The 25791-nt window shown below is 51.8% G+C and overlaps 1 protein-coding gene across 1 annotated transcript in view; it reads right to left on the bottom strand.

The window, feature by feature from the left end:
- Positions 1-25791, bottom strand: part of RAB11FIP4 (RAB11 family interacting protein 4) — a 101340-nt gene that overhangs the window by 64584 nt on the left and 10965 nt on the right. The window contains exons 2-3 of the mRNA XM_055133856.1: positions 5553-5640; positions 4435-4523 (exon numbers count right to left, since the gene is read on the bottom strand). Coding sequence (XP_054989831.1) covers positions 4435-4523; positions 5553-5640 — 177 coding nt within the window. The remainder of the gene's footprint in view (positions 1-4434; positions 4524-5552; positions 5641-25791) is intronic.

Raw genomic sequence — 25791 nt, 5'->3', positions numbered from 1 at the left:
ACTCCCTGGGTCAGGCCTTTACCACTGAGTACACAAATATAAATAACGGAGAAGCAACTCCCAGACTGGGGGACAAAGCTGTAATCTTGCCAAGGCCACAATAGCAAAGAATGATGGGTGGGCTGTCATTCTTTAAAATGTCCTGTCGTGACATTAAAATTCAATGACAGGGTCCAGGGAATAGGACAGCAGGTAGAGTGTTGGCTTTGCACATAGCTGACCTGGGTTCAATCCCCAAACCCCAGATGGTCCCCACAGGCACTTCCAGGAGTGGTCCCTGAGCAGCCAGGAGTAAGCTCTGAACACTGCTGGGTGTGGCTCCCCTCCACCCCCAACAACAAACAAAAAACAGAACAAACAATGACATGACAGCGTGCATATTTGCATCACTTTTTTTTTCTTTTTGGGTCACACCTGGCGATGCACAGGGGTTACTCCTGGCTCTGCACTTGGGAATTACCCCTGGTGGTGCTCAGGGGACCATATGGGATGCTGGGAATCAAACCTGGGTTGCCCATGTGCAAGGCAAATGCCCTACCTGCTGTGCTATTGCTCCAGCCCCTGCATTACTTCTTTTTTTTTTTTTTTTTTTTTGCTTTTTTGGGTCACACCCTGCGATGCACAGGGGTCACTCCTGGCTCTGAACTCAGAAATTACCCCTGGTGGCGCTCAGGGGACCATATGGGATGCTGGGAATCGAACCCGGGTTGGCTGCGTGCAAGGCAAACGCCCTACCCGCTGTGCTATCACTCCAGCCCCCCCCCCCCCAATTACTTTTTGAGATATGTTCCTTCTTAGATTTGCCTCTTGGCCTGTATCTCCCTGAGCTGTGCGCTTTCTTACTTGAGGGTATGTTTTCCCCATTCTGGGAAAGTGATCTGCATATCTCAGTGTGGGATGTGTATTTGATTTTTTCCCCTACGAAGACCTTTCTCTCTTAAACACATATCCCTTTCTTTTTCCTGTCACATCTATAAATCAATTTCTTTCAATAAAAACTATCTTCCTTCACACACACGCATTAAAAAATAAATAACAAGGGTTTGAAGAGATAGTAGGCAAGTAAAGTACTTGCCTTGTTTACGGCAGACCCTAGTTCGATCCCTGATACCATGTACGATCTCCTGAGCCCCACCAGGAGAGATCCCTAAGCACAGAGTGAGCAGGATTCCTGAGTAAACCCTGAGCCCAGCCAGGTGTGGCATGAGAAAACAAAAACAATAAAACATAATAAATTACAGGCTGAAAAATATCTGCAAAGCATGTCAAAATTATTATTTCTAGTTCTTATATATCAATGGATATGTTCAGATCCGTGAAAACGAGGGTGAAGGAAGCTGCCAGGCAATTCATAAAGAATGAGCTCCTGATGACAAATACATGTAATTCAAGAAGTCCAAGCATGTATAATTCAGAGAGCAATCCCAAGCGCAGCCCCTGGAATGAGAAAGATTTGAGAAGCCTTCATCACCAGATGTTGGGGTAGCCAGACTCTCATCACGCAAGGGACAGCGGGCTGAGGCCACCGTTGAGAGGAATGTGGCAGATGCATTAAGACTCTCTTGAGATTGCCTCCCTGTGATGGAACAGTTTCCACCTCTCACGTTTGTTTGCTCTGTCTATGAAGAGGAGATGTTTGCGGACCACTCAGAGCAATGACCCTCAGACCAGGTCATCAGCCAAGGTGCGCAAAGGGGCTCAGTTCTGGCAGATTTTACTTATGAAAACAACTTGCTAGATTTGGCCTAGAGGGACTGCCAACCTAGGACTTAACCTTACGCAGTGGTTGCTGCCGAGGGGAATGATTTGACTACCAGAATAATTACTACATGTTATTTTTGTTTTATTTTGTTTGTTTTTTGGGTAACTCAGTGATGTTCAAGGGTTACTCCTGGCTCATGCACTCAGGAATTACTCCTGGAGGTGCTTGGGGGACCATATGGGATGCCGGGGATTGAACCCAGGTCGGCTGTGTGCAAGGCAAACGCCCTATCTGCTGTACTATCATTCTGGCATGACCTTATTTTTAATCCTCAAAATTTATGGGAATTTTGTTAACCCCCACTTTTTGTTTAGCAAAAAGAAAAAAAGAGAGAAAATAAAAGAAACTAATAAATTTTATCATTTTCTTGCAATGAAATAATATGCAGTTATTTAAATGTATGCAATAAAACCAGGGCTCCATTGTGAAGCAAGTCAAGCAGGCTGGAATACAGACCTTTAAATTCTCACTTCATGCAATCCTAACAACTTAAACCAATTTCACCATAGCCAGATTGATATAAACAAGAGATACGTTCTTAGCCCCCCCTTTTTAGATCATAAATAACAACAAGCTTCTAGAAAATTGAAAATATCTAGCACCAAACAACGATTCAATGCATGTCTTCTCTCCTTCTCAAGCCCCCCCCTTTTTTTTTTTGCTTTTTGGGTCATACCCGGTGATGCACAGGGATTACCTGGCAGTGCTCAGGGGACCATATGGGATGCTGGGAATCAAACCCGGTTCGGTCATGTGCAAGGCAAACGCCCTACCCACTGTGCTATCGCTCCAGCCCCTCAAGCCTTTTTTTTTTTTTTTTTTGCTTTTTGGGTCACACCCAGTGATGCACAGGGGTTACTCCTGGTTCTACACTGAGGAATTACTCCTGGCGGTGCTCAGGGGACCATATGGGATGCTGGGATTCGAACCCGGGTTGGCCGTGTGCAAGGCAAATGCCCTACCCGCTGTGCTATCGCTCCAGCCCCTCAAGCCCTTTTCTTATCCCAGCTCAGTGCTGGGTAGCCAGAGCCTACAGCAGCTCGGGGCACAAGGGACCCTCAAATCTTACACAGGGACACCTGGGGCACGCCAATGACTCTGACACGGGCCCTGGGGAAGCCCACGCAGGCCACGCAGGCCACTGGGCTCTGTGGCTGCTCTTTCATCAACGCCAGCACACACAGAGCCCAGTGAAACGTCACGCTCGAACCTGCCGTTCGCAAACAAGCCATTAGCACTTAGCGAGATGAGTGGGGCTGTTACGCCAAGACCAACAGGAAAAATAAAAAGCTGTGCTAAGGCCGAGGATGAGACTCAGGCGGTAGAGGCCCTGGGGTCCTTTCCCAGCAGGGCCCTCCCCGCAAACACCACTGCCCCGGCAGCCCCCACGATGAACAGCAACAACAAAACTGTCCCACAGGGGCGCCACAATCATGTGCATAATTGTCCAAGAAACCCTAAAGAAACCCTGGCCCCGTTCTCAAATCTGAATAGGAGGCCCAGTGACTGCCTCCCCCTCCCCCCAACCCCCCACGCGCTGCTGGGAGAACCACAGGCATCACCAGCCAACAGCAAAACTCTTCACTCACAACCCCAAATGGCTGCTGAAGCAGAAGCCGCCCCTCACCCTGAGGCCACCGTGCCATGCCCACCCTTCCCCCCCCAGCCCTCCCTGCTGGGCCCAGACCACAGTCCACTTTACTCCCAGCAGCCCTGCCGGACCCATCCTCCTGCAGGCTCAGCTAGTCGCAGGCTGACCTCTAGAGGACAGCCGGGGCATAGCAGGGCATGAGGGCCTGGCCCTGTCTGACCCCCACCTGAATTGCTGCATTCTTGCCCCTACTGGCCCTTCTGAGCCAGATGGAGCCCAGAGCCGCACAGCCCAGGGATCTGAGCCAGGAAGGGGGCTGGCACAGGGGCCCACCCAGCCGGCCTTCCCCTCCAGCCGGCGCAACGGCCAGAGACGGCTCAGTGGCTGGAAGGCTACAAGTTCAACCCCCAGTGCTGCCCAGGTGCCTGGAGCAGCCCCGACAGCTTCAGCTTCGCAGCTGGACCCCAACCAGAACCGGTGAAAGTGCGGCCAGGGTGAGGCCGCCACCTCCACACCCCAAACCCCAGGAGCCCTCCTGCACACAGCCCGTGCCTGCCTCCCCAGAGAGGGGGGGACCCTCTTCCACAAAGAGACGGTTCTGGGCTGGGCCGGAGGGGCCTGGACTCTGCCCCCACCTGGCCCCTGCCCACTCCCACTGGCTGTGCAGGAGTATGTCGGCACAAACCCGCACCATCACGAACCCACTGTTTGCCTGGGTCCGGCGAGTTCCGGCATTCAGGGCCTGGGAACGTCAGCAGCCGGGCTGCAGGAAGTGCCGATGGCCACAGGGCCCCGTCTGGGGCGAGACTGACTCTCAGGCTGCAGCTGCGCCCACTCTGGGTCTCTGGGTGGGAGAACTGGTTGTTGCTGTCGGGGAGAACCCCACAGGCCTTCTCTGTGTGTCGCGCTGTGGCTGGTGACCAGGGGAAGCTGCAGTCCCATCTGCCGGGGAGCCCCTGTTGGCCTCTACCCTCAGCGGGGCCACGGGAAGAGCTGCTCTGAGAGACCCCCTGTTTGTGCACTTCTCCGCTTCCAAAAGCAACTTCCTGGGCTGAGCACATTGGGGGGGGGCGCCCCTTACCTGCTCTCCACAGTCGGGGATCTCTGGCATGCAGGACAGTGGCCCCGCGCTCTCCACGGACAGCACGTCCTTCAGCAGCTCCTCACAGCCTGCGGCAGACAGAGAGACAGTGACGGTCACAGCCTGAGGCGGGCTCGGCGACTTGGCCCCTGGGAGGCCTTGGCTAGGAGGCAATGTGGGGACTTAGGTGGCCTGAGTCTGCAGTCCACAGAAGAAGGGCAGGCTGAGGAAGGGGAATCGAGCAGGCCTTCCTGGAAGAAGAGTCCTAAGACTCTTCCTGACTCACTGGTGAGGCCTGCAAGGTGTACACACTGCCCTGAGGCCTCTGCCTGGGAGGTCTCTGCAGCCTGGGGCAACTGAGACTCTCTGGGATAGGGCCACTTTCGGATGGGTCTCCGTCCCACTGGCCCCGAGACACCATTGGGATCCCTCTCCGTCCTTGAGAAAATGCCCCCAAATCTTATCTAACGAGGGAGGAAAATCCTGCAAAGAGCAGGGCTCCGTGCTTAGCGGTGGCTCCAGGGAGCCGAGCAACCCCACGCAGAACCCCAACCTCCGCTGGCTCCCCTCCTCACCCCTGCCGGAGCTTCCTGCTGCCTGCTCCCCAGAACTGAGGGCCTGGGGAGGCTCAGTGAGCCCACCTGGCGGCTGCCCTCTCTCATCCCCTTGGCCCATTAGTTTCCAAGTAACAACAATCGGCCAGACTGAGATTCCAGATTCCAGATTCCAGGGATTTTATTGCTCCCCCGAGGGCTGGTTTGCCCGGGTTAGCCTAGAGCTGTCCTGGTTTTAAAACACAAGCCCCGGGAGACTCCAGGCCACCCATGGGAGAGGTGGCCTCCTCTGACCTCCTTCAGGGGACGAAGGGAGAGAAGGCAAAGAGGGAGTCCTTTATTTCTGAGGGGGACACAAATGCTGCCCCGGGTGTGGGACTCGAGGGCCGAGGTGCAAAGGCCCCCCACAACCCCTCCCCAGCTGGGCAGGAATCCAAACCGTCCCCCCTGAGCCTCCGGAGAAGTTAGAGCTCACTTCCAGGGCACTTCTGGGGCTGTGAGTCCCTGGCAGACGGGCATCCCGGCCACCCCTCCCCCAGCTCCACAGCACCCCACAGGCCTTACCTTTCATGGCGAACACCCCTCTGCAAAAGTCCTTGAAGTTGATTCTCCCCAGGTCGTTGGGGTCCAGATATTTCACCAGTTTTTCTACCTGTGGGGAAAAGGAGGGACAGGTGTGAAGAACCTAGGGAGGCCCCACAGGGCTAATGGGGTATGGCCTGAGCCAAGAGCAAACCGGGAGGCCCCTTCCAGTGTCCCCCACCAAACCCACCCCGGGGTCCAGGACAAGCCAGGCCACAGAGCCACTTCTGTAGGCGGACGGGGTCCAGGGAGGAGAAGGCAAGCCGGCAGCGGAGAGCATGGTCTTCAGGGGGAATGTCTGTCCCACAGACACTGGCCCACAGAAAGCCAACGCATGCTCTGAAGTTTTCACTTAGTGGTATTCTTCTTCGTTTGGGGAAGTGGGTCTCGCTAAGCAGTGCTCAGGAAGCCAGAGGCCTCCCGGAGAGATTCTGCTTGGGGTACCCAAGTGGTGTCAGAGATCAACTGAGGTCAACCCCAGGCAAGGCAAGTGCCTTAGCCCCCGTATTATCTGTCTGGCAAAGGTGGCTTTCTTGGTGCAACCCCACCCTGACACCAGTGGCCGCTGGCCAGCTGGCCCCTCGACCTATTCCTTTCACCCAGGACCCCCCTACAAACACAAATAGTCCGGGGCTGAGGAGATAGTTGGCTCCAAGGGCCAAGCATGCATCGGGTTCTGGAGGCTGGACTCGAACTCCAGCACATTACGGTCACCTGACCACCATTGAGAATGAGCCCCGAGTACCTCACCAGGGGAACCCTGAGCACTGCCAGGTATGACCCCCAAAACCAAACCCACTAATGAGAACAACTCACTGCAGAAAAACCTAAGAAAGAGAAGGATTCAAAACCTGCTATTCCTATTTTTCTTTAAAATGTGGTTTTAGAGGGACAGAGAAATAGTACAGTGGGTAGGACACTTGCCCTGCATTGTGGCCGACCCAGGCATCCCATATCCCACCTACCCCCAAAGAAAAATGTGTTTTTCTTCCTTTTTGGGTCGTTCCTGGTGATTCTCAGTGGTTACTCCTGGCTCTGCACTCAGAAATCTGGCAGAGCTCAGGGGACAATATGGGACCCTGGGGATTGAACTTAGGTTGGCTGCATACAAGGCAAACAACTCTACCCACTATATTATTTCTCCGGCCCCCCAAAACATGGTTCTAATCCCTTTTCTACAATAGTCTGAGAGGCCCTCAAATCCCGTTGTCTACAAGGAAGAAATAATGATGCTCTATTCCTATACATTGCACATAATACACAAATCTGAAGCAGAGTCAGATAAGATCTAAGGAGAGGGGCTGGAGACATAACACAGCAGACAGGGCACTTGCTTTGTCCATGACCAATCTGTGTTTGATCCCCCACATCCCATATGGTCCCCTGAGCACCGCCAGGAGTGATCCCTGAGTACAGACCAGAAGCCACCCTGAGGGTTAGGAGGTGCAGTCACTGAGCTGGGTGTTGAGGGCCAGTGCCCTCTGTTCTACTTGCACCTTGTAGTTAAAAAAATATATATGTATATGTATATGTATATATATTTGTATGTATATATATATATATATATTTAAGTTTGTGAAAACACCAGTAAATACACTCTAGACGGGCCAGGGATCTGGCTCAAGTGGCAGAGCACATGCCTACACAGGCAAGGCCCATTCCCCTTGGGCCCACCCACCGCATGCCCCCAGCACTGCCTGGGGTAGCCCTGGGTGCCCCTGTGCGCTGTCAGGACTGTCCCTGAAATAGGAAAAAGCTGCCACCTCAGCGCTCCTGAAAAAAGTCTGAGGTGAGGGGGCAAAAGAAAGCAGCAGGTTCTGTGGCTCAGCCGTGCGGACACCCCCACCCCACGAGGATGAGGGCAGTCAGGGCTGCCGCCCAGTTAAACCAGGAGAGAATGGAGCGAATGGCTAAGCAGGGAGCCTTGGCCGAGGCAGGTAGCCACTGAGAGCAGAGCAAGCCGTCAGCGCTGAGGGGCCTTTCCCCTGAAGTAGCTCACGCTTGAAGAATCCCGTGTGACAGGCTGCACGGAGCCGAGCAGAGAGTTACACCCAGCCGGTACCTCCAGATTAACCAGGGCCTCTGGGGTATTCCCAGCCTCCTGGTATCAAAAGGAGTTTGAATGCAGAATTTCTACAGCTCTGGGGTGTCCCTCAGACCTGACTCCTCACATCCCCAGGGCCTTGTCACTAGTCACCTTTCTCCCACACCCCACCCATCCCCGTCAGGAGCAGGCCGTCATCCCCAGGGTCACCCAAATGTCCACTCCCTGGCCAAATCCTCCCCATTTGGTTTTTCAGCACCACTGAGATCCCCTCCCTGCCCCCCTCAGATATATTTGCTTCAGTTCCACATCTTGGGTCCCACATCACTATCTTTTCCACAACATACTGGGACTCTCCTGGTCCAGCTTTCACCATCTCCTCTGACTATGACCATCTCCTAATTCACCTCCCTTCCACACAGCCCTCACCAGTTCATTCTCCACTCCAATGGGATCATGTCACCTCCTTGCCAACTCCCCTGCTTGAAACAGGCCACTTCACACAGGATAAAATTTTAAAAAACACCCAAAGCCTAAAGGTCCTATGTGGTGCAAATGTTCTCCTCCCACAATCTCCTGTGACCCACTGAATTCCAGCCACTCCAGCCTTCAGTCAGCAACTCAACAAACCAAGCTCTCTCTTGCTCCAGGGCCTTTGCACATGCTCTTCCAGGTACCTCAAATGCCTCATCCTCCAAGTTTCTCCATCTGCATCTCATTGAAATGTTTCTCCTCCAGACAAGCCTGTCCTGACCACACCCATTAATCAGGGTCCATCCTTATCCCAGAATGCTCTATTCTTCAAACCATTTGCTGCACTACGTGATCATATGTCTATATGATTGGTGATTTTATTTAATGGCATATTATTCTCTACAAAGTGAGTCCCTGAGGGCAAGAAATTTCTCTATATTTTGGTTGTGTTTCCACTTCCCTTCTCTTTGCTGTGGTGTTGTGATGACTAAATATCACAACCAATTGGTTGTGTGCTCACATGCTCACTAAATTCATGCAGTTACTGTGTGCGTGCATGCGCGCATGTACACACACACTGTGCTGTACCCTGGAGATCACAGTCAGCTGTGGCACTAGGATCATGTATGTGGGTGGCACCAGGAAATAAATTTCTGGTTCTATGCTTGAAAGGCAGAAACTTTTATTTACCCTGGTTTTTTTTTTTTTTTTTTTTTTTGCTCGTTTTATGACCCACACCCAGCTATGCTCATGGTTTACTCCAGGCTCTGTGCCCAGGGATCACTCTTGGAGGGCTCAGGGGACCACAAGGGGTGCCACATACAAGGCACGTGCCTTACCCACTGTACCATCTCTGCAGCCCCTTATCTATTTCTTGAAGCGTCATTATTGTTATTCCCTCTCCTTCCCATCACTATTGCTGCTGTTGATGCCGGGATGGGGCGGCCCACACGCTTGGCTGTGGTACTCCCCGAGACCTGCCCTCCCTCAGCTGAGGCGCTTGCACATGTGCTCATTGAGGCTCACACACCAAGGCTGTGCTCGCCGGGGCCCATGGTGGGGCTCACACGCATACTGTGGGGGGGTAAGGGTTGCACTTCTTGCTCGCCTATCTTTAGTCGTGCTTGTTCTCTCATGGCAGTTAAATAACATGCTTGGTGTGGAGTCACGTGGCAGGAGATCACTGTGGCACCAGGGGCAGGACACGGCAGAGCTGCTGGGACTGTGCTGGACACATACGGGTCATCGGGGACTTGAACTCATGACTATATGCTTGCAGGGCTGCCAGGCTGCCACTTTTTAGCTGCCGGGGCTTCCCACCAGACCCTCCGATCTGTTCTAATTGCCACATACCTGGCAGCTCCTGCCGTGATGGACCCAGAGTGGGGACTTCATAAATATCTGCTGAATCGGTGAACACTAAGTATCAGCAGACGCTTTTAAAGTTTTGGACAGCAGTTCCCAATAAAGATGTTTCTGTTCTCAGTGAAGCCGTCTTAATTTAGTCTGCATACCAACTTCAGCCCGGGAGCTCTGGTTCTTTCCCTTCTCTTTCTGGCCACTGCCAAGTTTGGAAGCAATCCATCTTCTAATTAATTGGAATTTTACTGACCCCACCCCCAACGGAACTTTCCCATACCTGATATCCAGCTTCCTGCTACTTTGTCCAGAAGCCTGTGTTTTATTTTATTTTTTGGTCACATCCAGCGATGCACAGGGGTTACTCCTTGCCCTGCACTCAGGAATTATTCCTGGTGGTGCTGGGGGACCATATGGGATGCTGGGAACTGAACCCGAGTTGGCCGCGTGCAAGACAAACACCCTACCCGCTGTGCTATCGCCCAGAAGTCTATGCTTTAATCCGCGGCAGCACCCCATCATCACTCACAATGCATAGGCATGTTCTCCTTCCTCACTGAGCCAGGCAGCCCTACCCCAGAGCATATTCCCGGAGCTCGGCCGCCTGTGACCTGCCTGTCAGCCTGTGTGGGTCTGTGGGCGTGGCGTGTGCAGCACCCTGAACCGGGCAGCAAGCGGGCTCCTGGGAAGGGCCCAAAGAATGTCAATGAAGGCGGGAGGTGGCTTTCTGCCAGTTCCTGCTGCTGGAGCCTCCTCAACACTGCAGCTGGCCCCCACTTTCCCGCCCCCGCCCCCAACCCAGGCAGCCTCTGACACTGCCAGGCAGTGACGCGGCTTCTGAGAATAGCAATGCCCAGGTGCCACCTGCAGCTGGGGAGCCCGCCCACCACCCCTGCTGGCGCCCCACCCCCTCTCCTTCTGTACTCCAGGCACCGGCCTTGGGGGGAGTCAGTAAACACCCCGTGCTCCAACCTCCCACCTCTCACCCCTGCGTCCTCTCCCAGGGCGGCATCTCCGCCTTCCTTGTCTCTGACTCAGCTCGAGGGCAGTGAGGCAAATCACTGGGAAGCGCCCATCTCAAAGCCACAGGAGAGGCACTGGGCCGCAGACACCGTTTCTGCCACCCAAGAGCCCATCAAGGACGGCAGACACAGGTGGGTCAGTTCCCAGTGTCTAGGGAAGCCAGCCTGGGGCCCAGGGCTAAAGACCCGCAGACAAAGGGGTCTGGAGGGCCACTGCAAAGTCCTCAAATGCCAAAGCTATAGCCCAGGCTACCCCCCGCAGGCCTCTCTAAAGGATACTCAGAGAATTCAGGGAACAACGAGCAGCGGTGATGCCCATAAAGACCCTTGCCGTGGGCCCTCGAACAACAGTGCAGCTGCTATCCAAAGCATCTGCTGAGCTGCGGGTCCCAGAACTGAACACGAACCCTGGGGGTTGCTGACCTCATCGGATCCTTCAGCCACCATCACATCCCCAGCCTCAGAGGAATGATGTGGCTCTAAAACCTCCCTGAGCCTATGTCCTGCAGACCCTCGCAGGCCCTGCCGGAGTCTCAACACTGGAGGCTGGAAGATTATTTATCCTCCGGATTCTGCGGCATCTCTGGGGGGCAGGGGGGAGCAGCTCCCTGGCACGGGGAAGGCCCTGGACCACCAAAGAAGAATCCTCCTGTGCCCAAAACGTCTCACCTTAGTCACTGAGAACCTCAGCAACCCAAGCGCCAGATAACCTTTGGCTCTTGCACTGGGGATGCATGCCACTGAGCCCACTTTTTTTTTCTTTTTGGGTCACATCCAGCGATGCTCAGGGGCTACTCCTGGCTCTGCACTCAGGAATTACTTCTGGCGGTGCTCAGGGGACCATATGGGATGCAGAGGATTGAACCTGGGTCTGCCGCATGCAAGGCAAGTGCCCTGCCCACTGTACTATTGCTCCAGCCCAGAGCCACCTTCTTTAAAGAGAGCCACATCCCTGACCCTGCAGCAAGAAAAGCAAATAGGAAGCCCCCGGTCCCCCGATACCCCGGCCAATAACAGGACTATGCTGGGCTTCTGGGCGGAGATGTTGGCACACTGGGCCTGGCAAGGGCTACATGCTCTCAGGCACACACAGCCAGCCATTGAGCTGACTGCCAGGGAAACGGCTGCTTCCCTGGCTGGAAAATATTGATCTTCCCTTTGGGGGCGCCCGCAGGGACCTGGCTTCCCTTCCTATTTCTGTAGCTTTCTCTGTGGACCGATTCCACCCGCCACCCTCGTTCCTCCAAGTCACATCTCCTCTAGCTCAGGACAGATGATGCTCAGAGCTCTTTCCCTCAGCTCCCTGCGTGATGCCCAGCCAGCAACTGCATGAGCCTCGGCCCAGGCTCCCACACCTCCCTAACAGAAGTCTCTAGGCCAGACAGAGCAGGCAGCCCTTTGCCCCTCTAGCTCCCGGTGGCCTCATCCCAGCAAGGCAGACGTGCTGGCTCGGCAGGCGTGTACTCTGTCATGCACGTAAGCTCAAGCAGCTCTTCCTCTGGGCCCCAATGCAGGAAGGCGCTATACAGAGGAATCTGTTCAATCCTCACCAGCGACTCAGAAATAGATGCTATTGTTGGGCCATTGTACAGGCCGGGAGACCAAGGGTCAGGAAGGTTAAGTTGTGTGGGGTTAAGGTCACAAATATAATAAGAACACAACTGGAATTTGAATACAAGCAGCTGGCTCCAGAGTTTGGGGGAATCAATGATCATTTCTGCTGATATAATTATTGCCATTATGATTACTATCATAACAAGTCTGGGGCATACATTTGTGTTTTAGTGTCTTTTCTCCTGGAAAACCTGTCATGGGTGCAGGGGAGTGTCCCATAAGAATGTAAATATTTGGGGGGCTGGAGTGATAGCACAGCGGATAGGGCGTTTGCCTTGCACGCGGCCGAGCCAGGTTCGAATCCCAGCATCCCATATGGTCCCTGAGCACCGCCAGGGGTAATTCCTGAGTGCATGAGCCAGGAATGACCCCTGTGCATTGCCGGGTGTGACCCAAAAAGCAAAAAAAAAAAAAAAAAAGAATATAAATATTTGGGGCTGGAGTGATAGTACAGCGGGTACGGCGTTTGCCTTGCACGCGGCCGACCCGAGTTCGATTCCCAGCATCCCATAAGGTCCCCCGAGCACCGCCAGGAGTAACTCCTGAATGCAGAACCAGGAGCAACCTCTGTGCATCGCCAGGTGTGACCCAAAAAAGAAAAAAAAATACCTAAATATTTAGAGAGAAAAAAAAAGGTGACCTAAAAATGTTTTGTTGCTAAAGAAGAAATCTGGAGCTACCATTTAATGTGGTGTGTGTAACCTTTTTTCATTGATGCAGAGGTCACACCCAAAGGAAGGTCTGATCTGGATAAGAGTGACCCAGTCTATGACAGTCTATGATGCTGATCATAGCCAGACACTCATGACAGAATAGAGCAGCTTGCTAGGACTCAGCTGTAAACTGCAGCAGGCAACTTGGGCAGCGGCGAGAGGATAACAGCTTAAAGTTTAAAAAAAGGGGGCAAGGCTGGAGCAATCGTACGGCAGACAGGGCACTTGCCTTGCACACAGCTGATGTGTTCAATCCCCCACATCCCATAAGGTCCCATGGGCACTGCCAGGAATGATCCCTGAGTGCAAAGCCAGGAGTAAGCCCCGAGCATCTGAGCACTAATGGGTGTGGCTCAAAAACCAACAAAAGAAAGAAATAAAAGAAAAACTGGGGGGAAAAATCAAAATAGGGCCAGTGCTATGACTCAAGCATAAGCCTTGCATATGAGAGTCTTGGTTCCATTCCTGGCATGGTGGGCTCCTCTGAACACCTCTAGGGGTGGCCCCCACAACCACAAACAATAAAATAAAATCCTAAAGTAAAGTGAATATGATGGTTACATTTCCTGTTTTATTTTACTCCCTCAAATATTTTCTGGTCAGGACTCAATTAGTCCAATCCCAAACTAGGCAGCAGATACACGGAGAGAAAAAGCTCTTCTTGGTGAGGGACAAACAGAGGGAGTGTTCGGTGGGAACAGACATTGGAAGGATGCCATTTTTTCCCCAAAGCCCCTTGCAGCCTTCCCCCCAAGGCAAAAGTGAATCACAGTGTTACAATTTTAAAAAGAAATAAAGCAAGTCATCTAGCATTTAAAAAGGGGGGAGGGGCAAACTATAAAATGACCCCTGAAAACATAAAGACTGAGAGACAGGTAGAGTGCTTGCCTTGCACACAGCTGACCCGGTTTCAATCCCCAGCACCTCAAGCTGATCTGGATTCGATCCCTGGCATACCATATCTCTGCTCCTGTGAGCACTGCCAGATGTGGCCCCAAAGCAAACAAACAAAACATTTTTATTTTATATTTTAATTAATTAATCAATTAGTTTATTTTTTGTGTCACATCCAGCGATGCACAGGGGTTACTCCTGGCTCTGCAGTCAGGAATTAGCCCTGGCGGTGCTCAGGGGACCATGTGGGATGCTGGGAATCGAACCCGGGTCGGCTGCATGCAAGGCAAACACCCTACCCGCTGTGCTATTGCTCCAGCCCCCAAAGAAAACATTTTTAAAAAGGAGGTGGGGGCAAGCCACAGTCTCAAAGCTGAGTGAAGTAGCAGCCAAGTGGCCCCTAAAATTCTTAAGAGAGGGAAAAGGCCCCCTTGGGAATACAGGAATGAGTAAGAGGGCCTCTGTGGTGGGAGTCTGGAAGTGGCGGGTGGGGCAGGGCTGCTGCTACCTTTTCCTTTTCCCTTTCCGTGCTCCCGGTAGACCAGTGGGCCGGCTGGGACAAGGCCCACACCCAGTCAGGCCCCCGCTGCAGGGAAAGAGCCCCTTGGAGCTGCTGGGGATTCCAGGGAGGAGGGAGCTCAAGAAAAGGAAGCCGTAAAGCTGTGCCTGAAATTCTGGGGCACTCCTGAGCGGCCATACAGAGAACTAACCCAAAATAGCCCATGGGATGCTTTGAAAACTGAACAAGTGTAGACGGTGAACAGACGGTCCCCAGGAGGGTGCTCGCTTGGGGTGGAGCCAAACAGCACTTCAAAGGCGTTGAAAACTGAACTGACATTGGAACGACAGCCCAGAAGGCAGGCGTGGATCTGAGACTTCACGCTAAGAGAGTGGATTTCCTGTTTTTTTAAAAAAGAAAGAAAGAAAGAAAAAATCCTGATATTCTTTCCTTAAAAAAAAAAAATTGGCGGGGGTGTGTGTTTTGGGCCCCATTCAGCAGTGCTCAGGGCGGGCTCCTGGTTCTGTGTTCAGGAATCACTCCTGGCAATGCTCAGGGACCATATGCACATGGAGTGCCGGGGATCAAACCTGGGTTGGCTGCGTGCAAGGTACGTGCCCTGTCTGCTAAACTATCACTCTACCCCAAAGCACTGATATTTTGAGAGGATTTTACTTTGGGGGACTAGGGGGGGGGCACACCTGCTGGTGCTCAGGGCTTACTCTTGGTACTCTGCTCAGGGGTCACTCCTGGCCGGGCTCTGGGGACCATATGAGGTGCCAGGGATCAAACCCAGGTCAGCCACGTGCAAAACAAACACCCTACCCACTGTATTATTGAAGAACTCAGAGGGTTTCAATATGATGTTCAAAATGCCCCGAACAGAATCCACGATTACTTGAGAAACTGCTGTTGTTCCAGTACCAGGACTCAGTTCCAGGGTCTTACACATGCAAGGCAAGTAGTCTGCTGCTGAGCTGCAGACTGGCCCGACCTATTAACTACTTGGCATACAAAGGAAAAGTGACAGCTCGACAATGTACAAGGGAGAAGACAATACACAGGGGCTGGATGTGAGTCGATGGTGGAGTCACCTCATGCCCTGCAGGTATGAGACCTGAGATTTGATCCCTGGCACCCATCCTCCATGTCCAGTGTAATCTTGGTGGCACTGCTGTTTAGAATTCTCAGTGCCACACAGACGGTAAACTGTATGACCTCCAGGAAGCACTGCAACTCTAAAGCCCAAACCAGAGCCAGGTATGGACCCCCCCAACCTGCCTGCCCCAGGTAGTACCACAAACCAATGTATGTACCCAAGCCCAGACAAGGAAACAATAACAAACAATGAAAGAAAGGGGGTGGGGAGGAATGAGGGAAAAGACAATGAATATATCCACAGATGATGCCTCAGATGTGATCATTAACAGAGAGGTGTTAACTATGCTTCAAGAAGTAAGGGGAAACACTCTAACAACACCCCCAAATACAGAAATTCTTGGCAATAAAGGAGAAGATAAAAACATAGCCATTTAATTTATTTTTATAATTATTTTTATGGATTTGGGCTATACCTGGTGGTGCTTGGAAGACTGTGTGATATACGGGGTCAAAAATGAAAAAATTGGGGCTGGAGTGATAGCACCGCGGGTATGGCATTTGCCTTGCACGTGGACCACCTGGGTTCAATTCCCAGCATCCCATATGATCTTCTGAGCACCACCAGGAATGATTCCTGAGTTCAAAAACCAGGAGTAACCTCTGAGCACCGCCGGGTGTGACCCAAAAAGCAAAAAAAAAAACAAACAAACAAAAATGAAAAATTTTAGAGATGAAAAATGTAATAAATAAAAGATTCACTGAGTGAAGTCAAGAGATAATGGAGATAACAGGAAAAAAATTCACAGTGCACTTGAAGAGAAAGAATAATAGGAATCTAATCTAATACGAACAAGCGAAACTGCCAAGGACTCAAAGGACCATAACATACAATGGTCAACTCACTTAAAAGACACAATCATAAAAGTGTAGCTACAAGGAACTGTCCAAATATATGAAACAGGGGCAAGAGAGAGAGAGAGAGAGAGCACAGTGAGTTGGGCATGCACATGTTCAGCCTAGGTTTGATCTCTGGCACCCCGTATTCCCTGACCACGGCCACCCTGGGCACAGACCTAGGAGTAAGCCCTAAGCACAGCCAGGTGTGCTAGGAAGAAACACGTGATGCAGAACTAACAGAGCTGAAAGGAGAAAGAAGCATATTGATGATTATAACTGGTGGCTCCAGCGTGTCTCTCCAGTAAACAGAACTACTCAGATGAAAAATCAACCATGTAGCAGATCTGAATACCATTCACCAGCTTAACCCAACCCACATTTATGGAACCTTCACCTGATAATAGCAGAATTCAGTTTCTTTTCACATATACATAGTAAATTTACAACAAAATAGCCTTTAAGCAAAACTTAGTAACATAAAATAGTGGAGGGCTGGTGATGTGGTCCACCTGCAGAGCACTTGTGTTTGTGTGTGTGTGTGTGTGTGTGTGTGTGTGTGTGTGTGTGTGTGAAGCCCTGGGTTCCATCCCCAGCACCACAAATGAACCAACAAAAAGCCTGAAACATAAGACATACACTCTTAAAGGCTGGAGCGATAGTACAGTGGGTAGGGTGTTTGCCTTGCATGTGGCCGACCCGGGTTCAATTCCCAGCATCCCATATGGTCCCCTAAGCACCACCAGGGGTGATTCCTGAGTGCAGAGCCAGGATTAACCACTGTGCATTACCGGTGTGGCCCAAAGAGCAAAATAAAAAAATAAATAAATACACTCTGACTATAATGCAATTAAAATAGGTATCAATAATAGAAAGGCAGCTAGAAAAATAATCTCAAACACTTGGAAGTGAAACAATCTGTACCTAAATAATACACGGGTCAAAGAGAAATTCTCAAAGGAAATTGAAAAATTCTAAAATAAACTAAAATTCTAACAAGAACATCAAATTCAAATCCAAAGAAGGAAAGAAAGAAAAGAGAGCAGAGACCTAAAAAATGATAACAGAAACACAGTAGAGAAAAATTATGGAACAAAAAAATTCTGTTTCTCTGAAACAATTAAAGTGCTGGCGGAAAAAATGGGGGGGTGGAGCGATAGCACAGCAGGTAGGGTGTTTGCCTTGCACGTGGCCGATCCGGGTTAGATTCCCAGCATCCCATATGGTCCCCTGAGCATGGCTACAGCTAATTCCTGAGTGCAGAGCCAGGAGTAACCCCTGTGCATCACCGGGTGTGACTCAAAAAGCAAAAAATAAATAAATAAAAGAAAGTGCTAGGCCTCTAGACAAAAAGAAGAGAAGACAAATTACCACTATCAGAAATCACTGCAGACTTTCAAAGGTTCCTAAGCACAGAGGGTGTGGGGACATTAAATACACACCACACTATCATGACCATGTCATTCTACACGTTTCTGCCCATGGAATGGACAACACCAAGAGTGGGGTCTAATATCTGTGACCCTTGGATGACTAGAATAGATCATTAGAGGCTCATCTTTGGGAAAAACACTCAGTGCTGGGAGTGATAAAAGGGGAGTGGTAAGTCCAAACTGCTCTGAAAGAATAAGGTCACGTGTCTGGGGGCCGGGGAGCAGGGCTTGGGGATCAAAGCCCAGGACCTCATCCATGCAGGGCCAACTACATTCACAATCCCCAAATAAGAGAGTAAGAATTATCTTAATAATCAGTTTTTAAAAGTTAACAAGGGCCAGAGAGACACTGCAGCAGAAAAGGTGCTGTACTTGCAAGTGGCTGGCCCCAGTTCGAATCCCTGCCACAAGCTTTGGTCTTCAGGCTGAGCCCTGAGCACAGAGCCAGGGATAGCCCCTAGCACTACCAAGTTTGGCCCAAAACCTAAAATTTAAAAAGTTAACAACGGAGTTGCATGGCAGACCCTGGCAAGCTCCCGGTGGTGTATTCAATATGCCAAAAACAGTAACAATGACGGGTCTCATTCCCCTGACTCTGAAAGAGCCTCCAATGTGGCACCGTTGGGAAGGATGAGTCAAGAGAGGCTGCTAAAATCTCAGGGCTAGGACAAATGGAGACATCACTGGCACCTGCTCAAGCAAATTGATGAACAACAGGATGACAGTGAACAAGGGAGTACTAAGAACACATCTATATATGGAACTTCTACAACTGAGACAAAATGGACCAACTCTTTAAATAGCACCAACTACCAACTTTTACATAGGAGGGAGGCAACGGTCTGAGCAACACCTGACTGAACAGAAATGGATTTTTAATTTTAAATCTTTCCAAAAGGAAAACTTAGGTCCAAATAGTTTCACCTTGGGGTCAGAGATTAGAGGATACAGAGGGTACAGCAGTTAAGGTGCTTGCTTTGCATGTGACCAACCCGGGTCCAATCCCTGACATCTCACATGGTCCCCAGAGTACTGCCAGGGGTGATTCCTGAGAAGAGCCAGGAGTAACCCCTGAGCATGGCCAGGTCTGACCTCAAAATCAAATAAAAAAAATTAGTTTCACCAAACTATTAGGCACAGATTCTGCATAATCTTTGTCAGAAATGAAAAGGAGCACCTCTCAACCTGTCACTGAGGCCAGCCTTACCCTGGCAGCTATGCTCACCACTATACCACCAACACTGCTGGAGCAATATCAGCCTGAAACTAAACCACACAAACACAGTATTAGAAAGACAGATTGATATCCTTCTTGAACCCCTGGCGGAGTATAAAAAATATTTATTTACTTATGCCTAACCTCACAAGGTCATGACCTAGTGGGGTTTATCCACTACTAGTGGCTCAACCTTTGAAAACCAATCAGTGCAACCTCATGATGACACATGATCTCAACAGATCTGGACAAAGCAACTGAATAAATCCAACATCAATTCATCATGAACCACCACAATATCTCTCAGCAAACTAGGAGTTAAAAGGAAATTCCTTACCCTGGAGAAAAAAAATGAAAATGGGGTGGGGATGAAATGCGAAGCAATAGTACAGAGGAAAGGGCATTTGCCTTGCACATGGCTGACTCAGGTTCGATTCCCAGCATCCCATATGGTCCCCCGAACACCGCCAGGAGTAATTCCCGAGTGCAGAGAGAGGACTATGCCCTGAATACCACCAAGTGTGTGCCCCCCGTCCCCCCAAAAAAACCTAAACAACAAGAAAACCTGCATCCACACAAACACCACATGCACATGTCCACGACAACGTTCCACGTGACCAGGAAACAGTGCTATGTCCTCCAACAGGAAAATGAAGCAGCGAGCTCTTGGGTAATACAAAGAAGGTCACTGCGGACACAGCACATGGGCGGTGCAGACCCAGAGTTCCCAGCCAGAAAGAAGCTGCTTTCCTAAAGCGTCAGTGACAGGTTCACTGATGCGGAAAAGGCAAGAGGCAAAAAACCAAAACAGTGAGACAGACAGCTGCTCTGTGTTCAGCAGGAGACGGAGGTGGGATTTGAAGACAGAGGGGCGGCGGAAGGGCATGGGGGGCAAACTGCTCCATAGCCTGACTGCATGGTGTCTATGGGGACCTTCACAAATATTAAAACTCAGGCAATCACCCTCCCCTCCCTCCAAAACAATAGGTGTTAGGCTGCAGAGAGAGCTTGACTGGCGGAGTACATGCTTTCTGCATGCAGGAGCCTTGGGTTCCATTCCCAGCACTGCATGGCCCTCGGTACCATGTGGAGCAACCCCCACACCCAGAGTCAGAGTAGCCTTTGAACAACACCAGGTAATGGCCCCAAACACGAAAAGGAAAAAAAAATATTAAGTGAATTTTATTGTATGTAAAGTTTAAAAAACAATCTGGGATACAAAACACACAAACTGGGATACCTGGCATTTCTTGAAAAATTGGATTTGATAACACTGGATAACGTCTGAGACAACATGAGTCCTGGTTCCCCACTCACTATGGTAATCCCCACCCCCCAAGTGCCCCCTCCCCACCCCCTAGCTCCCTACTTTCCTGGCTGGCCCCTGAGGGATCTGAGTAGCAAGTCCTGCCACTTTAGTGGGGCTTGGCAGATTCTCACCCCCACCCAGCCAACCCCCTTGCACTCCTCTCCCCTGAGAGCTGTGCCCCACTCAAGAAGGCTGGTGTTTCTGGGGAGAAGTCCTGGAGGGGTGACTGTTGCTGGGCGCAAGAGCTGCCCGGGGAACCAGCTTGAAGGTCCTAAGGTCCAGGATTACTTGGGGATACTGGGATGTGGGCAAGCCCACTCTGAACTGTGTCCTTGTCATTGAAAAGACTGAGCCCCGAGTTACTAGCCATCTCTCCCTTGCGCTGTCAAAATGACCAAACAAGTCGGCCGGTACTCGCCCACTGTGTGCCGAACTTGAACTCACAGCCCATGGTTTACTCATCCTACTCTGTCTCTTGACTTACAGGGGGGTGGGGTGGGGAACATCAGTTGCCACAAGACCCTTACAGGTTTGTTTGGGAGCAGAAAGAATATAACCAGTTGCCATCTGATGATGAATGAAGGCACCTGAGGGCGCCCCAAGACTACAATGCCCATGAGAGCACCGAGGCTGCCCTCTGGAAGAGCCCTCACCCATTTTTCTCTTGCCAGCCGCCCCACCCTCCGTCCCCCCCATGCCCCCAGCAACTTTCCCAGAGAAGCCCTGCGTGGAGACCCAGTTTCTCCCTTGCTCACAAGTAATACAACTCCCCAGTGCTCTTTTCTGACCTGGTTGTGTCTTTTGGTTCCGTCAATCGAAGAGAACCCACTGGGCTGGGCAGCAAGGGGTGCGGGGGTCTTGACAAAAGCCACGACCAGCCACATGGCCTTCTGGGGGGGTCTGTGGAGGTGATGGGAAGGCTGTGGGGCCAGGAGAGAGAGTGGGGGAGCCTGGGGGGCTGGCAGGTGGGCGAGGAAGGATACACCTGGTGGTGGGGAGGCGTCCACAAGCCCAGGAGACAGCGCTGGGAACAGAGCCCATGCTTTCCATACGGGAGACCCAGATTCCATCTCCAGCACTACATGGGCCCCAGAGCACTGCCGGGAGAGACTCTCGAACACTGATGTGAGAGTCCCCGGAGCCCCACCAGGTGTGATTCCCCCCACCAAAGAGTTATAAGGCCAGAGAGGCAGCCACTCTGTGAGGGAGGTCTGACTGCCAGGGGCTGCAGCTGACCAGTCTTTCACTTCCCTCTTCTAAAACCTCAAGAAAGGGCACAGTGGCTAGGGCTGGGCAGATGGCACGGCCACTCTCCTGCATCACACAGCCCTGAGTGTCAAGCGCCCACCTTCCAGGGCCATGGCCCAAAGCCCAGTCCTCATTGGACCAAATTGGTCAGGTGAGTGGGCTCACCCTGTCCCTCACTTGTCAGTGATTGGTTTCCATGAAAACACATTCTACATTTTGGACCAATGAGAAAGGGGGAAACATTTGCAGGTTGTGTTTCCTTTGGTGATTGGGTGTGGCTGGCTGTGATGCACCGGAAGTGATGCACCGGAAGTGCTCCCCTATCTGTGGTTTTCTAGAGAAGTGGGCCCATCATCTTGGGGTTAAGGGGTGCATGAACTGATTTGAAGGGGCCTCTGAGGTGCTGAAGGAACCAAGATGGCACAGACGCACGGATGACAAAGTTCTTTTCCACAGCCTTAAGGCTACTCATTGCATTTGGGCTTCTGGTCCTCACTGATGACGGGCCCCCTCAGGGAGATGCAGGAGTGGACTCGAGGCAGTGGGAGAGTTACACTTGGCGAGTGAAGACGCGCTGGGCACAACGGAAGGGGGCTCTGTGGCCCTGGGGGTATCTATGTCCAGGCGTCTAGGAGGTCAGTCACACGGTGCTTAGGCCACCAGCTTCCCCCAGGTCCCAGCTTCCCCCAGGGCCTCTCATTCCACCTGCACTGTCACTGCCCAGAACCCCTCAGGCCACCCTGAGGCCTTTGTTTGGCGCGTGAATAGGAGGGGAGGGGCCGGATGGTCTCTGAGGCAGACCAGCCCGCGTCCATCCATCCATGTGGTCACTCCCTTGGAAACATTTCGCAGCCAGGCTCCGTCCAGTGGGAGACAGACAAGTTCCTGTGGAAGGGACACATGTCTTGCCGTATTTCTGAGAGAGGTAAAAATAGACTCGGGAACAGCATAAAAGCCGAAGGTGCCTATTAATATCACTGGGTGCCCAGGGGAGCAAGCAGACTGTCAGGGGAGGGAGAGGCAGCAGGGCCCAGATCCCATCTCCTCTCCCTGTCAGCAGTGAGGCCAAGGACGACCAGCCCACCCTCTCTGAGCATTACTGTCTGCCTCCCAGAGTCAGGGTAGAGATCCTGGCCCCACGCACACCCCAGGCAACTGAGCTCTTTTCCTAATTGTTTTAATCAAGGAAGGGGGATCTACTTCAGTGCAAGGATTTAGGAATAAGACAGATGAGGATTTAAAGTTTGGCCTGGCCTAAGTGTCTGTCTCTCTCCCTTCCTCCCTCACACATGGCAAATGCTCTACTGCTGGGCCACATGCCTGGCCCAAGACACTTTCAGAGGCTGACTATGTCTGCAAGCTGGTCAACAACGTTAATACAGATTATTTCCTAATGCTGGGACAGTTCTTGGGAGGTGGGGGAGGCACGGTTGTTTGGGCCATATCTGGCAGTGCTCAGGGATCACTCCTGGCAGGCTCGAGGGACCAGATGGGTGCTGGGGATTGAAACCAGGTTAGCCATGTGCTCTGGGGCTGGTGTCCAAGCAGTGCTCAGGAGGTCTGCAGGCTCCTACATGTTCTCAGCTAGTTGGGGTACCTATTCAATATAAGGGCCCGAGGATGCAGGCCCCCCAGGCTCAGCAGTGCTCGAGGGACCGTGTGTCTTGGGGGAATCAAACTGGGTCGGCCACATGCAAGATACGCACCTCTACTCTTATGCTACTGTGCTAGCTCTCTGCCCCCCCTTTTTTTTCTTTTTGGGTCACACCTGGCAATGCACAAGGGTTACTCCTGTCGCTGAACTCAGGAATTACTCCTGGTGGTACTCATGGGGACCATATGGGATGCTGGGAATCGAACCCGGGTTGGCCGCGTGCAAGGCAAATGCCTACCTGCTGTGCTATTGCTCCAGCCCCTCTCTGGCTCTTTTTACAGTTTTGTTATTTTGGCGCCGCATCTAGCAGTGCTCAGGGCTTACTCCTGGCTCTGTGCTCAAGGTTACTCCTGATGGTGCTCAGAAGACCCTATATGGTGCTGGGAGTTGAACCCAGATTGGCTGCCGTACCCACTGTACTTATCACTCCAGTCCCTTTACAGCTTTTAATCTGTTGGATTTTTAAAAATAGAGTAGGTTTTATTGTTTTAGTCATATACATATATAGTTTGTTTGGGAGTCCACACCTGGCATTGCTCTAGGGCTACTCCCAGCTCTAAGCTCAGAGAGCTATGCAGTACTGGGGATTGAACCCAGGCCTCCTGCATGCAAAGCCTTTGAGCCATCTCTCTGGCCCTGGACCATTTTTAAACAAAGGAAAAAGAAACTGGCAAAGCTCCTGTTTCTCTAACACTGCATTCAGAGTGTGGGGATAGATAAGATAGAGTCCACCACGCTGTTGCTTCCAAAAGGGGCCTCCAAAGTGCCAGAGCAGGAGCCGAGGAGACACCATGGAGGGGGGCTTGGAGGAGGCAACAGAGCCCGGGTGCAGTGAGGGTGGCCGGCAGCAGCCAGGATAGGAAGGAGGGATGCACAAGCCGAGGCCCTGGGCTGGGAATTGCCAGAACTGTAGTCAGAGGGCAGGGGACATGATGAGTGGGAAAGGGGCTTTCAGCACCCCCCTGTAGGTGGGGCCCCAGGTAGACTGGGTGACGGGCTGGGGGATGGGCTCGTGACCATGAGGGGCACTGGGGAATCAACTTGAGGGTGCAAGGGGGCTTTCCAGGGCCTTTTCCTGACCACACATGGACCCAGCTCCACCTCACAGTGTCTGCCAGGAAAACAAACGCTCTTCCAACCAGGCTGTGCATGGGGACACTCTGGGGGCAGGCCCGGCTGTCCCCCATCTGCTCTTTCTCCCTGCCCACCATCAGGCTTTCCTTGTCCACTGGCAACTTTCTTTCGGGGACTCCTCCTCACTGCAAGTGAGGTGTGGGAGGAGTGGACGGCCAGCTCTGAGAATGAGGCCCCAAGGAGGGGCACTGGCCAGCCTGAGCACTTCCCCTTCTCGGCATGACTCTTAGCTTCAACAGGGAAGCCAGCACACGGAGTTTAAACACTGAATAGCTGCTGGAAAGGCCTTTGGTACAAGTTACCAAGGAGAGGGGCCAGAGCGACAGTATAGTGGGTAGGGCTTTTGCCTTATACCTGGTCAACCCCTAGTTCCATCTTCAGCATCATATATGGTCCCCCCAAGCACTACCAGGAGTAATTCCTGAGTACAGGAGCCAGGAGCACCTCTTAAGTATCACTGAGTGTGCGCCCCCCAAAAGAAAAAGAACAAAAAGTTACCGAGGAGAACAGGAGAGAGGGGGTAGTTCTTAATATGCTAAAGAATATAAAGGTAAGGGGCTGGAATGACAGCACAGCGGGTAGGGCGTTTGCCTTGCACGCGGCTGACCCAGGTTCGATTCCCAGCATCCCATATGGTCCCCCGAACACCGCCAGGAGTAATTCCTGAGTGCATGAGCCAGGAGTAACCCCTGTGCATCGCCGGGTGTGACCCAAAAAGCAAAAAAAAAAAAAAAGAATATAAAGGTAAGCCCACAGACCGAGAGTGCATTTCACGGCAGTCAGCAGTGGTCAGTCCATCAGGAAAAAAAAAAAAGAAATGAATGAGTGAAGCGTCTCTTCTTTCCCAGCCCACCAACCCTTCTACCTAATGTCTCTGCCAGAGTAAGATCAGAGCAAGGGCAGGGACGCTCTCAGCCAGCAGCCGCTTCTGTCTGCCCAAGCACAGTCTGTGGTCATCTGGGCCAGAAACTTTCAGCTGGTCAATGCCCCCTGCTGTGCCACTTCTGTTGTGGTTTTCCTCCTTTTCAAGACTGGAGTCTTGCCCACCAGGATCCTGATTACCACCTCCTGCCTGCCTCTCGCCTTGGCACAAGAACGCCCCCATAGCAACACCAGCCTGGGCGGGCGAGGAGTCTCCGTTGTGTCTTTGGTGCTCTGGGGCTCTGTGAGGGCACGGGGTGCACCTACAGCCCAGCCACCTCCACCCGCCTGTCCTCCCAAACCTGCACCTGGGTCACATGGCCAGGATCCCAGCATGGCTCACTCCAGGTGCTCCTAAACTAGGGCACTGTTTCCAAAGCCTACCCTATTGCAGATAGTTCTAAAATTGCTGGTGATCCCATCTTTCAGAAGGAAAAGTAACTGGACTCACAAACATGGGATAAGAAGACAAAATTAGTACTTTCTGAAAAGGGCGTGATATCTAGAAAATCCAGAGTGGAGGGGGGGGGACTGAAAAATCACTAAAAGTAACAAATCATACCCATTGGTGAATCCCGGTGTCTCATAGGGTCCCCTTAGCACCACCAGGAGTGACTCTTGACTGCAGGGCCAGGAGTAAGCCCTGAGCACTGCCAGGTGTGTCCTCAAGACAAAAACCAATAAAAACAACA

The sequence above is a fragment of the Sorex araneus genome, chromosome 3, assembly GCF_027595985.1.
Source record: "Sorex araneus isolate mSorAra2 chromosome 3, mSorAra2.pri, whole genome shotgun sequence".
Lineage (NCBI taxonomy): Eukaryota > Metazoa > Chordata > Mammalia > Eulipotyphla > Soricidae > Sorex > Sorex araneus.
Note: the sequence above shows the minus strand (reverse complement) of the source record. Positions and strands in the feature narration are given on the sequence as shown.